At 45.7% G+C, this 15,139-nt stretch overlaps 1 protein-coding gene across 1 annotated transcript in view; it reads right to left on the bottom strand.

The window, feature by feature from the left end:
- ITIH2 (inter-alpha-trypsin inhibitor heavy chain 2) overlaps positions 1-15,139 on the bottom strand; it is a 37,245-nt gene that overhangs the window by 4,897 nt on the left and 17,209 nt on the right. The window contains exons 10-17 of the mRNA XM_015079450.3: positions 13,781-13,949; positions 13,076-13,201; positions 11,135-11,316; positions 9,852-10,037; positions 9,331-9,470; positions 7,193-7,362; positions 4,954-5,091; positions 49-162 (exon numbers count right to left, since the gene is read on the bottom strand). Coding sequence (XP_014934936.2) covers positions 49-162; positions 4,954-5,091; positions 7,193-7,362; positions 9,331-9,470; positions 9,852-10,037; positions 11,135-11,316; positions 13,076-13,201; positions 13,781-13,949 — 1,225 coding nt within the window. The remainder of the gene's footprint in view (positions 1-48; positions 163-4,953; positions 5,092-7,192; positions 7,363-9,330; positions 9,471-9,851; positions 10,038-11,134; positions 11,317-13,075; positions 13,202-13,780; positions 13,950-15,139) is intronic.

Below are 15,139 nucleotides of genomic sequence, written 5' to 3'. Positions count from 1 at the left end.
GGTAATGATCTCATTGTTTCGTTCGGATGTGGTATCTTTTTATTTTACCTAATTCTGGATCAGAAACAAGGTTGAGGATTTTTCCTGGTTCTGAGTCAATATTGAAACAAACATTCTTTTCATTTTTCGGTAGGTAAATGATGAAGTGTGGGTCGTTTTCAACTGGAAAATAAACAGAGAAAATGAGATCAAACAAAATCATAGAAAGGAAGATGACTTTGAGCAGGACTTGACTCCTGAACATCTTTAATTTAACAGGAACAAATATTTACGGTGCTCCTACTATTTGCTGGGTTCTGTTCTAGGCACTGGGGGCCCAGTGGTCCAAACCTATTGTCCCTTCCCCATGGAGCCTCTGTCAGAGTTTTAAGTGATTGTACAAATATGGTGTATACTTGTTCTGAAGCTATCAGGCCAGAGATAAAAAAAAAAAATGAACAAGAAACACACAAAGCATGAGAAACACATACACACTATATATACATGTATAGGTGTATATATATATATATGTAACATACATATACACCATACATATATATACTATGTATGTGTATATACACAGTGAGTTTTTGTTTTAAGTAACCATATGCAGTACATAAAAATAAAGGAGACAGTATTATTTGTCGGCATACAGATTGATACTAATTCTAAGAGCAATGAAGCATGATGCTACTCTCAAGAAAGAAGTCCCTTGTTACTGGACAACTTACTCTGGCCGATCTTTCTTATTTGTTTGATTGTTTAATCATTCAACAAATATTTGGTGAGGAAAAAAAAAAAAGCAAACTATGACCAAAGCACTGAATTAGGCAGTGTTTGGTGTAGCTATAAATCATGGTCTTGTCTACAATACCTTCAAGAAAGGCACAACTTCATGAAAGAGTCACCAGGATTCTCTCATTGACCAAAGTCCACTTAGGCTCCCCCCGACTCTTTCAACGACGCCTCAACTTTTGGACTCACATACATGTCTGTCTCTGCATTGTCGTATTTTAGCAGGAATCTTACTACATTAATTTAGCTAGAATCCCCGTCCTCCATAATGATCACCCTTGATATCTAACCAGGTTTCTCATCCCCCACCATCCTCCAGGTGATGTCTGATCACCTGGCCGCCTTCCACAAGATTCCTATTTGGCTGGTTTGGTCGGAATCCCCTTTACTCCTGATGTTTCCTCTTGGTGATTTTCCACCCATCGCCCCCACCCTGTTTTTGTCTACAAACTCCCACTTTCCCATGCCGTACTTGGAGCTGAGCCCAATCTTTCCCGCCTAACTAGACCCCATTGCGGGGGTTCTCGCACCCATCACGACAGCCCCCCGCCCCTGAATAAAGTCTTCCTGACCATGCGCACTCTAACAAATGTCACGAATGATTTTTTTCTTCAACGGGTTTTCTTTCACAGAGACAGACACAACCACTGAGGTAAGAGAGAATAAAATAAAAGGCACAAAAATGTCACAAGCCCAGTGGTCTGGGGGTAAAGATGAAAGGGTGACGAACCCCACCTGGCTAGTTGAACCCCACCTGGCTAGACGAACCCCAAGGGCCTTGCGAAGGAGTTCGCACCAAGCCTTGAAGATAGGAGAGGAGGGGAAGGAAAAAAGACATAGGAGACAGATTTTGTTCTGAGTGCACAGAATGAGGCCCAGCCGGGAGGTATAACAGTTGATGATTTGTGTACAAGTGACTACAAGGATGGGTTCTTGAAAATGTAGAAAAAGATAAGACTAGAAATGGGGGTCATAGAGACGGAAGAATGGACCTGTAAGTTGGGGAGCCATTCGAAGTTTTTGAGAGTACATGTGGCAAAGATTTGATTTTAGGGATATAACACGTCACAGTATAAATTAAGTATTGAGAAGCAGACAAAGGAAAGTCAGTTGGCAGCTAATGTGGCAGCAGGCCGGGCGAGGGATGGAAAATTCACGAACTCCAATGGGAAATGGGACCCGCACGGGAGGGAGGGAGAGTCTGGGATGCGTGGCAGCGTCCACAGTATCTGGTAATGGAGTGAGCCCTAAGAACTGCAGTGGTTGTGTGTTCCAGAATAAAACTGGAACGGCGGCCTTCCATCCACCGAGGGGTTGCTGTTTTCTAGACGTGATCGCAAAGTCCTTTGCAAAACATTAACTCAACTGATCTTCCCTGTAGCCTTGCAGGGGACAGGTGACCTGCCCCGAGGTCACATTACAGAGTCAGTAAGTGGCAGAGCGAGGACCAAAGGGCAAGCCCGTTCTCCCACGCGCTCGGATACGCTCGTTCGTTCTCAAGTGTGTGACTTGGGACATGAAATGGAAGAGAAACCAATCCAGGACACGAATACAATCTTGTATTTCTTCGCACCCCCCACCAGGCTCCTGCTCCGTGATCAATAAATACTTGGTTAATCGATTTGGTGCTGAGCCGGGCACTAGAGGGCATCATTAAAACACAGAGCAAAGGCTCTCGACTCCCTTTCTTCAATTAAGCAAAAATCATTTTATCACGATAGCTCTTCCTTTACACAAATCCGGTGTTTTGAAATGTCTTCTGAAGGGAATTGCTTTGGTTGAAGATAATGATTGATTTTGCCAAAGCCCACGAATCCCGCTAATCAGACCTTCTGGTAATGACCGCGCATCAGAGCCGCCATCCTGAGTTGATAGAATTCTAGACGGCAGACACGAGGCGTCGTATTTAGGCTGGTCCCAGGACTCCCACGACTGAGTTCACAGAGTCCTGACGACCTAGGGTTTACGAACTTCTGCTGGGAACCAGGGACCGAGTCCATAGTAACCACCGTGTAGTTTTTTCCTCATCCCCATTTTACAGGCGGGCTCACTGAGACCCAGAGACGTTTCAGAGTCTGGCGCACGGTCCCGTGGGCAGAGTTTGACCCCAGACCCGGTCCCCTTTCCTGCCTCATCCAGCAGGCCGTGAACTCAGAGGTAGCCCTGCATTCTAACTGGAACGGACATTGAAAACTAAGTTAGCTTTAACTCTACACGTTTCGACAGAAGCTTTGTTTTGCGAAGCAGCAGTGGAAGAGGCTCACGCCCCTGTCAGTGCCCTTGTCCGTCGCTCTAAGAGCCACCCAGCCCCGTCCCCACGTGGATGCCCTGCCCGCGAGTACGGCGTTGTAAAATTGCCACCACCGGCTGGAAGTCCAACGCGGGGTCCTTCATTAAGCTCCGTCATTGGATGCGCTCAGGTGGGAGAGCAGAGGGGCCGCTCTACGAAGCATTGCCACCCATGGAAGGCTGAAGAAGCAAATCCCTCCTGGCCCACAAGTAACAATTTTAGAGACAAGCCAGAGGGGAGAGCTGCGCTCGCTTTAAAAATTGATTTGAGGGGCGCCTGGGTGGCTCGGTTGGTTAAGCGTCCGACTTCGGCTCAGGTCATGATCTCACGGTCCGTGGGTTTGAGCCCTGCGTCGGGCTCTGTGCTGACAGCTCAGAGCCTGGAGCCTGTTTCGGATTCTGTGTCTCCCTCTCTCTTTGCCCCTCCCCTGTTCATGCTCTGTCTCTCTCTGTCTCAAAAATAAATAAACGTTAAAAAAAATTAAAAAAAAAATTGATTTGAGAGGCGCCTGGGTGGCTCAGTCGGTTAAGCGTCCGACTTCGGCTCAGGTCATGATCTCCCGGCTCGTGGGTTCAAGCCCTGCGTCAGGCTCTGTGCTAACAGCTCAGAGCCTGGACCCTGCTTCGGATTCTGCGTCTCCCTCTCTCCCTGCCCCATCCCTGCTCAAGCTCTGTCTCTCTCCCTGTCAAAAATAAATAAACATTAAAAAAAATTTTTTTTAAATGAATAAACGTTTAAAAATTTTTTTTAAGTCGATTTGAAGTCCTCACTACGTTTTCTCTGTCATATAATGCAGTGCTTGGCGGATGGCGGGTATACAGTCTGGAGAAATCGGTTCTGAGGGTCAGAAATGTTCTTGCTGGAAAAGTCTGCGTGCCCGGCAGTCCCGAAAAGCTGCACGCTTCTGGAAACATCAGGAGTTGCTGAAATTTCAAACAACCCGAATCAAGCTCATACTTCCAACAGGGAGAGGGACGCGCTCGCTCCCCCTGAATGGTGAAATGTGCTCCTTTCTAATAAGAAAGAAAGGAAAGTAGAGCTCACACAGGCTTTCGACGCGGGGCCCGCTAATCGCTAGACGGCTGTCATCTCGCTCCAGGAAAGGTGGCCATACCCTACCAGGAAGGGGAGAGGAGACACTCTCCTCCCCTGGCCCCCACAAGCTCCTGCCTCTCTCTCGCTGGTTGGGAAAGGATACTGGGGAGGTTGACGACGAGGAGAGACGGCAATCTGTACAAGGAAGCAGCGGCCAGAACTGTCGCGCAAGGAAGCAGTCTTCCCTTGGATGATCCCACCTGCCACCCGTACCTCCCAGGGAAATCATTTGTGGAAAGGGTTTTTAGGACGGAGCTAAACGAGGATTTTTCAAATGCGCTATTGAAAACAAACAAACAAACAGATAAACAACCCCACAAAATAGCATGTGGCTGTGCAGGAAACAACGTTAAAGTGGTTTTCTTTTGATTTTTTTAAAAAAATGCTCACTTATTTTTGAGAGAGAGAGAGACAGAGACAGAGTGCAAGCTAGGTTAGGGTGAGGGTGAGGGTTAGGAGCAGAGAGAGAGAGGGAGACCCAGAATCCGAGGCAGGCTCCAGGCTCCGAGCTGTCAGCACAGAGCCCCACGTGGGGCTCGAACTCGTGATCCGCGAGATCGTGACCGGAGCCGAAGTTGGACGCTCAACCGACTGGGCCATCCAGGTGCCCCCATTAAAGTATTTTTTATCATAAAATGTATAGCTTCTAATATTTAATAATAAAATTTGTTTTCTGGCTAGCCCTTGACAACGGTTTCACATGTAGTCGACAGCCTAGCTGTGTTAAGGATGCTCCACGGGACTGGGATCCCACCGGGAGCCAGGACGTGGAAGTGGGGTTGACCGTCTCTTACCTCTCATCACATGTGGAGGAGGAGTTGCCTCGAGGACCTGAGCCCCCAGCACAGGCATCGGGATCACTGGCGTTGGGGAAGGGTTGACCCAAGATGGGACTGAACTCGGAGCGACTTTGCTGCCGTAATACAGGGCACCTGTGTAGAACAACCCGGATGCATTAGTTTCTCGGGCTTACTTTTCCATAGAGATTCCTTACGACTTCAAGAATCTGTTTTATGTAGACCCCAGAGATTCTCAGCTAAGCTTTTCTCCCGTTAATTTGATCCCAGAATTTTCTCGTTTCCAGCTCCTCCTGTCTTTATGCCGTGTAGGCCTGCTATAGGGTTCTCTGCAGAACCTGGGGCTGTGGGAACTGCCCCATAGAGTCTGGAGAAGGGCCCCGCGTCTTCAGCATAGGTCAGGGGGATGACGTCCGGGTCAGCCCCTGGTGAAGTTCAGGGTGACAGTCGGCCTCGGCCTGGATCTGTCTCCTCACCAAACAGCACTCTAAACAATTCGGTTTCTCCACCAACTAGTTTCCCCTACTGGTTACCAAAAATTCATTTTGCTCTCTGATATATAGGCAGTCCGCCTAAGCATTTTATCTAGGTGATACAGAATCACTTACAAATGCCCATGTGTCTAGGGCGAGCTTCCCCCTACATAAATTTAGCTGTGGGGCCCCAGGCTCTTGTAACAGGCTTGTCAGAAGTAAGAGTTCCAGGAAGCCTGGGTGGCTCAGTCAGTTAAGCGTCTGACTCCCGATTTCGGCTCAGGTCACGATCTCACAGCTCGTGAGTTCGAGCCCCACGTCGGGCTCTGCGCGGATAGCACGGAGGCCACTTGGGATTCTCTCTCTCTGCCCCTCCCCAACTCTTGCTCTCTCTCTCTCTTTCAAATTAAATACATAAACTTAAAAAAAAAAGAAGAGTTCCTTGAACTCTGGACCACTGTGATAAAGCTGGTGTGACAATCGCTGTGACCAAGTTCATTCCATTCCTATCTACTTACCTATGTCCATAAGACTTATCGGGACTTAGGCCTATACAAATGCTTTTTAAAGATTTCATTTTTAAGTAATCTCTACACTCAACATGGGGCTCAAACTCACAACCCCAAAAACCAAGAGTCACATGCTCCACCGACTCAGCTAGCCAGGCGCTCCTAAAAAATTTTTTTAAAGTAGAACTGACTCTGAATCTGATCTCTTTCAATCTATTAATAGTGTTTATTCATAGATACTTGAAAAAACAGCCACATTTTTTTTTCCTCATGAAGAGATGATTTCTAATAAAATTTGACTAATGGATATCAAACTTCATAATATAGGCATATCGTTTTGACCAGTTTTCTACTTGTAGTAGTTGTCATAAAGTGCAATCTAGAAGAAAACTGTGAACACTCAGAATCGTATAGTTTCACAAGCAATGGAAAAAAATTTAAATCTGTAAACACTTTTTCTTGCAGCAGAGCAGAAGGATCAGTAAAAACTTTCTGGCATAACAATATGTTACACTGAGACGTAATTCTACCAGGAAAGCAGAATGGAAATACAAGTTCAACTAAAAAAAAAGAACAATATGTACTTCCCAATAATTAAAATAGAATTTGTTCATGTATTATTTATTTATATGTGTGTGTGTGTGTGTGTGTGTGTGTGTGAGAGAGAGAGAGAGAGAGAGAGAGAGAGAGAGAGGGAGAAGCCCAAGCAGGCTCCTTGCTGTCAGCACGGAGACCGACGCGGGGCTCGAACTCCTGAACCATGAGATCATGACCTGGGCCGAAATCACAAGTCGGACGCTTAACCAACTGAGCCACCCAGGCGCCCCGTTCATGTATGTTTTTAATGGATGATGGAGAGCACCAAGCTAGTTATTGCAATTCACTGGAAACACCTACAACTGTGATGCAACAGTTTTATTTGAAAAGTCCGATATTTACAGTGTGCTCCAAATTAAACTCACTGCAACCATTTAAGCACGGTGGAAAACGGCGCCGTGTTCATTTAAACCGTGCGTGCAGGGGCACGGGGGTCTTCAACATTCCTTTGGGAACTAAGGGAGCAAAAATATTCGAGGGCCAAAGCGATAAGCTATCCCCAAGGAAACGGACAGAAGAGTTCGGACACACGGTGACACAGGCCTGGGAGCCAGAGGTGGGCCGCGGGGGGAGATGGGCAGAGGCCGGAGAACCCCGACTCGGGGTGAGGAAGCCGGCCCGTCCCGTTTGTCCACCCCCACCGAGGGCAACACCGACCTGAGCAGCAGGAATGATCTTGCGGGGGGGAGTCCGCCAGCATACGCTCATCCCCTGCCTCGTTCTCAATCACCATGGCGGTGAGCGGGGTCACCATGTGATGTTCCAGAGACATCTGCAGGATTGTTTTTGTGATTTTCCTTTTGGCAGCAGCTGTGGGAGCCAGGCTTCTGTATTTAGGAAATAGACCCATTTGAGAACATGAGGGCTGAGTTAAGATTCCACCCCCGGCCCCCCTCTGCCCGCCCTGACCCTCCCCCACTTCTGGGCTCGACCAGGACCCTCGGACCACACGGCAAAATAGGACTAACTGGCTCCATGAAGCTAGTATCGTATTTAGCCATGCCGTCCTAAGGACTTGCTTTTTTCTTAGTAGACTTTATTTTTCAGAGCAGTTTGGGGTTCACAACAAAATCAAGGCGAAAGTACAGAGACTTCCCATACTCTCCCTGTGCCCGCAGACCACAGCGTCCCCCACTATCAACATCCCCCACCAGAGCGGCGTATTTGTTACAACTGATGAACCGACATGGACACATCGTCATCGCCCAAAGTCCACGGTTTACATTACGGTGCATTCTTGGTGGTGGACATTCTATTGGCTTGGACGCACGTATAACGACATGTATTCACCAATGCAGTATCATACAGAACACTTTCACTGCCCTAAGAATCTCCTGCTTTCTGTCTGGTCATCCTTCCTGCCCCCCCAATCCCTGGCAAACTGCTGATCTGTTTTACAGGGATTGTTTTTTTATTGTTTTTTGTTTTTTAAATCAATATTTCACTTCAGCATTTGCTGTGTATGTGTAGTTTTGCTGTGAATGCACCCAGGATGCGTCTGGGAAGGGGCAGGGATATTTGTTGCTCACTTCAAACCCCATGTCTGTTTTGTAATCCTATGGACATCACAGATTTTCTCTGCGAATACAGTCATACAACTGTATTTCATTTCTTCCCAACCTAATTCAGGTGACTCTGTTCCAGCTTCCTGGGAATCTGATCTAATATGTGGAATTCGTCTCAGGAATCATAATTCTCCTATTCAGCACCTGCATGTCATTCTGATGCATGTGGTCAAAGAACTAAACATTACTGAAAAGTGTCGTTTTTACAGGCACCTGGGTGGCTCAGTCGGGTAAGCGTCTGACTTCGGCTCAGGTCATGATCTCATGGTTCGTGAGTTCGAGCCCCATGTCAGGCTCTGTGCTGACAGCTCAGAGTCTGGACCTTGCTTTTGATTCTGTCTCCCTCTCTCTGCCCCTCCCCTGCTCGGACTCTGTGTCTCTCCCCACCTCTCTCTCTCTCAAAAATAAATAAGCATTAAAAAAATTAAAAATAAAAGAAGTGTAGTTTTTATATTGCAGAGTTTAAGTGCAGGTCAGCTAAGAAGCCAGAGATGAAATACATAAGCATTACATCACCCATCCTTATGTGATACGATAATCATAAATTTCTCTGTTTCTTTTTATAATTTTTTTAAGCTTCATTTACTTCTGTAATCTCTATACCCAACGTGGGGCTCGAACTCACAACCCCGAGATCAAGAGTCGCATGCTCTTCCGACTGAGCCAGCCAGGAGCCCCGTAAATTTCTCTTTGGGCGATAAACGGTTTTCAAAAGTGAATGCAAATGAGCTACCGATACGCCCAGCAACACGGATGGATCTCACAGATATCAGGTTGGACGAAAGAAGCCAGAAATGGACAAATACAGATTGTGCCATAATATGAAATTTCGTCACAGGAAACTAATTGATGGTGACAGTGATATCCACTGCAGGTGGGGTGGGTGTTCGGTGGGAAGGAGAACGGGGACCCTTCACTGAGGATAGAAGTGTTCTCTAATGATCCGGGTGGTGATTGTGTGGGTGATACACACAAGAATTTATTAAACTGTAGTCTTAAAATTCATGCACCTCACACGCTTTATGTATGTTATACCTCAATACAAAAGACTAAAAGAGTGAACTCAGCTTTACCTAAAGTGCTCGGAAAGTAGTGAAAATTGACAATGCAAATCCTGAATTAACTTGCTGCCTTTCTGGGTCCCACATCCTTTTTGTATGACACTCCAAACATTCAAGGCAAACGTCTCACTTCTGCAAACCCCTGTTACGTACACACTTTTCTTCTTACCGCTCAGCCAGAAGTTGGTTGATTGTCAGATAGGCCCACAATTTCTTGGTGAAATCGGGATCTGCGTGTTTGTCTTTTGATAGAAATTCCTCCAGGTCGTCCATTTCGGCCAGAGTTTCCAAGACTAATTCCGTGTTAGCCTGGATGATGGAAGATTCAGTTGAAAAACATCCGGGGGACAGGGCTATAGTTAATCAGCCCGCATTTTTCATACCTACTGTGCATGAATCAGGGCACGACGTAACTTCAAGGGGAATGCAGAATAATTCAGAAGAATGCAAAAGTGGGAAGTACGTATATACATCCAAGGTTTGGGATTGGCTTTGGGATGAAAAGGTAAGGACTTGCAGAACGGTTTGGGGACAATGGCATAGATATTCACACGCCTTCCCTTGCAGTTATTATCATTGCTTTTATTCCAGATTCTTGGAATGCAAAATACCAGCCTGTTAACATACAAGATGGACTGTATCGAGGGCACCGATTAGTATTTTTAGAAGTAAGCAGATAAACAGAAGTACCGCGGTTGCCGTTATGATGCTTTGTAACTGCTCAGCTTTTTCAGGGTCAAATTTTCCTGCCACCACAATCTCTGAGCCTCCGAAATAGTTGTGGAAACTGTTCTGAGTGACATCCGATACTGACGTGTGGGGGTAGTTGAACTGGACGTTCCGGAGCAATGGGGTGGAGACCTGGTTGTAGAATTTCTACAATTCATGCAGAACAAAGAAATCGTTATTTTCATACCACTTCATAGGTCTAAAGCACTTTTCTCTGCGATTCCCTAAAATACTTAGTTGGTGTCTCTTAATTTACTCTCACGGGATTTCTGTGGAAAGCCACAGGACAAGGAAAACTCACAATTATCAGATGAATTGATATGGAGAAAGTAAAAAATTGTTAAGACCATTACCCTTGACTTACAGCCCAGCATTTTCCCCCCTTTTATAACCAGCATAAAAAGCTCATAAATACTTATAATAAGAAAAGTCAGCTGGGTTGATATTCCCAAACTGCCCCTTATGCCTTTCCTGTCCCCAACTTTCAATTAAAAAAAAAATTTTTTTTTAACATCTATTTATTTTTAAGAGACAGAGTGCAAGCAGGGAAGGGGCAGAGAGAGAGGGAGACACAGAATCGGACATGGGCTCCAGGCTCTGAGCTGACGACAGCCCAGAGCCTGATGTGGGGCTCGAACTCGTGAACCATAAGATCAGAACCTGAGCCAAAGTCAGACGCTTAACCGACTGAGCCACCCAGGCACCCCTCCTGTCCCCAACTTTAAATATGGTGCCTGCCATTGCCACATGGTACCTGGTACTGACAGAGGGTGGGGTAAAGACATCTTTTTTCTTGTCCGTTTAGGCGAGATAAACAAGTAACTCATCTCCTTTACATTTAAGGAAACCTCCAGGCTGTAGTTTGATCTGTGTTGCATCACAAGAAGTTGACACCCAGATGCCAACATACTTTAAAGGGGAAACAATGGCCATGAAGACAAGGACAGTTGTTTAACAGGACTGGAGAGCCCAGAAGCATCGATAATGCCTCGGGAGAACTACTCAGGAAGTCGGGAAGCGTGTGCCTGGCCCCTTCCTGCCTCCCGCCTCACTATCCGTGTAGATATACGTGCAGCGTGGGCCGCGTGAGGAAGCAGTCGAACACTTCCTGATTCTTGCGGCTGAACGAAGCTGAAGTAATGACAGTTTGGGCTTAAATTGGGCTGTTTTCTTTTAGACATCAGATCCTGCTAGTTGAATGACTTTGGGTGAAGGAGGACAAAAGAAAGAGAAAAAAATGTTACTTTGAGTTGGGCAGAAGTGTCCTGATTTCCATAGATCCTTTGAGCAATCCCACGGTTTTCATTGGACAGTCTCTTCAAAAAATCATAGTCAACATCAAATCCTATCCCCAAACTGAACAAGGAGATATTGTCTCGTATGTTCTGCTTCACGTTTTTCTGGATTTTTGACAATTTCAGTTCACCTAAAGTTGATGATGACAGAAAGGAAAGAATGAGGGGGCCACGTTACAATGATTTTGAAAGAAAATCATGGAGACAGAAAATTTCTGTCAAATTAAATATTTTTTTAAAGTGTATCCTTTTTTGAGAGACAGAAAGAGAGCATGAGTGGGGGAAGAGGGAGACACTAAATTCAAAGTAGGCTCCAGGCTCTGAGCTCTCTGCACAGAGCCCAACCCGGGGCTCGAACTTACAAACTGTGAGATCATGACCTGAGCTGAAGTCAGATGCTTAACCGACTGAGCCACTCGGAAGACCCAAGTTTTTGTCAAATTAAAAATGCACTTAACCTTTTGACCCAGCGATTCAGTTCTAGGAATTTTTCTTACGGCTGCACTCACACAAATGGAAATGAAGTGTGGGCAACCATACGTAGTAACATTATTGGGAATAGCAACGTATTGAAAACAAAAACAAAGGTACATGAGTAAAGGTGGTCCGTCAGATGATGATACAGTCAGATGATGATACCCTCAAACTGTGAGATACTAAGCAGTTTATTAGAAAGAGCAAGGCAACTTTTTATGTGTTTATATTGAATGATCTCAAAGACACATTTTTAAAGAGGAAAAACAATGTAAACATCGGTATATGTAGGATGTATTTGCATATGCACATGCATGTATGTGTGTATATATATTGACATATACGTGTGTATATGTGTATATGTAGTCTACAGATATGCACGAAATATCTCTGGAAAGATATGCAAGAAACTGGTAACCAAAGGCTTTCTCCAGGGACAGGAACTGGATGGTTAAGGTACAGAAATGAGGAACAGACTTAATTTTTTACTGTTTCCTTTTCTTCCAGATGATTTTATTCTCAAATTGAATTTCTTTCCTTCTTTTTTTTTGAAGATTTTAGTTTTTTTAAGTAATCTCTGCACCCAACGTGGGGCTTGAACTCACTACCCTGAGATCAAGAGTTGCATGCTCCACGGACCGAGCCGGCCAGGCGCCCCTCAGATTGAATTTTAAAAGTAATTTGATCTGAGAAGGAGGAAATACTGAACCTACAACAAATGCTACGTAATGACTCCCGTTCTCGTCTCAGTATTGGTAAAATGGTGGCTTTCCGTCTTTCTAGGACTCTGGCTGCCATTGTCCTGACTGGCCACTCAACTTCCTTCCATGGAGCTGCGTCAGGCACAAGCCTTGTCTACACGGCAGGCTGCAACACAATCTAGCATGCACCCTTAGTTGTATTTGTCAGCACAGGGACACAACTAAAGCAGATCAAGATAACAACAGCGCATGATAGAAGCCAGGAGATGATGGGCCATTTTGTGGAAAAGATGTCGATGTGCAGGATGTATCAGAAAGAAGCAACTTCTCCAGTTGCCACGAGTAACTGGCGGACTGTGGAGAACAAGAACATACGTTACTGCGGACTCCAGAGGTGCGCTGCAGACTCGGGGGACAGAGACTCATCACACACACCCTAAGTATGCGACAGAATGGTATGCCAATTCACATTCAAGTGTCCCCCACGTTGTGCAGGTGAAGCCTGAGCTTTAAGAGCATCACCAGAAAATATCTGGGACTGGGTTTCAGCAGGGTGAATGCTTCAGGGTCAAAAGAAGCCTCCTTTTAGAAAGCATGGCGTTAGAATGGTTTAGAAACTCGGGCAAGTGCCATGAGATTTCCCATTTTAAGCCAATCACGTTCCCGAGAAACAAGAGCGAAATATCTGTCACTAGGAAATTGACGAGCTACTTGCCTACTGTTGGGTCGCCATCAGAAACCAAAATGATCAGAGAGACGGATTCAGGGTCCAGCAATCCCAAATTATTGGCTTCATTCAAAATAAAGATGGCCCGCAGCAAGGCTTCATTGATATTTGTTCCTGTTAGAGTAACATTATGTGCAGTTACGTTAGGTACTCTTTCTTTGCACGAAAACAATCACATCCCGGGTTCAGGTACGTCTGTCTTGCGACCACTCCTACGTAATTTAGTCAGCACCCAAATCCTTCACTTACTTTCCAAGGGACACAAAGTTTCCCCGGGCTGGTCAAGATTCCCCAGTGGAGTAAAATATTCACTTTGTAGCAAACTATTCCCGTAAAGATGAATTAGTCCTTTCAAAGCACCCCTCCATCACTTTGTTATGCACCAAATTGAAGGTACCTAAATCTCCCTTGCTGACCTGCTGGGACACTGGTCTGTGGACAGTTGCCTTTGATGCTATGACCATACCAAGGCTGCTGAGAAGGACTGGAATGGTTACAAAGTTGTGTGGGATGGGTATGCCCTGTACCTTCACACGGACTTAGTATTCATCCTGTAATAATACGTGTAACATTTAAGGCAGGCTGTGGTGGGCGGGGCAAAGACCGCTGTGATAGGAAAGGATGCATCCCAAGTGAATGAAGTTTTGAACCCTATGAAAGTTTCTCAGTGGGCTCTAGGTTAAAGTCACTCGCCTCCACTAGGTTGGATTTTTTCAATGTACTTCTTGGCATCTGCAGTCTGTGATTTAGTAGCTGAGACCAAATCGTGTCTCCAGGTCCGAACATTGTGGTTGAAGTCAACTACGGAGAACTTATCTTCAGCTCTCAGGTCATCCAATATGGTCTTCATGGCTTCCACTGTCTGTTTCAGAAAAGAACGGAGAAGGGTCTCGTCACAGAAGCTTGAGGCCCAAGAAGAAAGGAGGAAGACCAAGAATTCATCCTAGTCATATTTCAAGTACCAACTCAAGCTGTAATCCTTCCAGAAAACCTCTTGAATCCACCCCAGTCAACACCGACTCGTCTCTCACTTATCCCCAACATGTATTGTCTGCATTTATGATGCTTAAACTTTTACTGGTTTCTTTTGTTAGGCACAACCATTTTGACTAGGCTCCCCTTTTAGTTAAGAATCACAAAGTTCAGGTGCCCTCTTAGGAGTGCCTGGAAATCAAATGTATTTTCCAAGCCCAGCCACCCACCCTCTCTCTTCAATTACCATTTCCAAATTTTCTCTCCCTATCCTCTTGCAAACCCACTCCATTCAGATTTTCACCTTTACCACTCCATTAATAGTGCCCCCATCAAGGGGCGCCTGGGTGGCTCCGTCAGTTGAGCGTCTGACTCTCGGTTTCCGCCCAGGTCCTGATCTCAAGGTTCATGAGTTTGAGCCCTGCGTCGCGCTCTGAACTGAAAGCACGGAGCCTACTTACAGTTCTCTCTCTCCCTCTCTCTCTGCCCCTCCCCCGCTCGCCCTCTCTATTTCTCTCAAAATAAATAAATAAACAACAACAAAAAAATTGCCCTCATCGAGACCACAGTGACTTTCAGGTTGCCAAATCCAATGGACTATTCGTCCTTTTCACGAGATTCAATCTACGAGCATCATTTGAACCACATGATCACACCATCTTCCTTTCTCTGACTTCCTCGTTATCTTCCAGAACCTCAGACACTCTTGGTTTTCTCTTCCTCTCATTGGTTGCCTTTCCTTAATCTTCTTTGCCGGCTCCTCCTCCTCTCCCCAAATTCTAGCTATGGGAATATTCTAGGGTTCGCTCTTGGGTTTCTTCTCCATCTACACTTACTTCTCAGCCAGTCCCATTGCTGCAAATACCTTGCACATACTAGTAAGTCCTGACTGTACATCTCGATCTTTCATGTTTTTCAAAATAAATTTTTTTAATGTTTATTCTATTTTTGAGGGGGGGGGGTGGGGAACAGAGAGAAAGGGAGACACAGAATCCAAAGCAGGCTCCAGGCTCGGAGCTGTCAGCACAGAGACCAATGCGGGGCTTGAACTCACAAACTGTGCGATCATGACCTAAGCTG

The sequence above is a fragment of the Acinonyx jubatus genome, chromosome B4, assembly GCF_027475565.1.
Source record: "Acinonyx jubatus isolate Ajub_Pintada_27869175 chromosome B4, VMU_Ajub_asm_v1.0, whole genome shotgun sequence".
Lineage (NCBI taxonomy): Eukaryota > Metazoa > Chordata > Mammalia > Carnivora > Felidae > Acinonyx > Acinonyx jubatus.
Note: the sequence above shows the minus strand (reverse complement) of the source record. Positions and strands in the feature narration are given on the sequence as shown.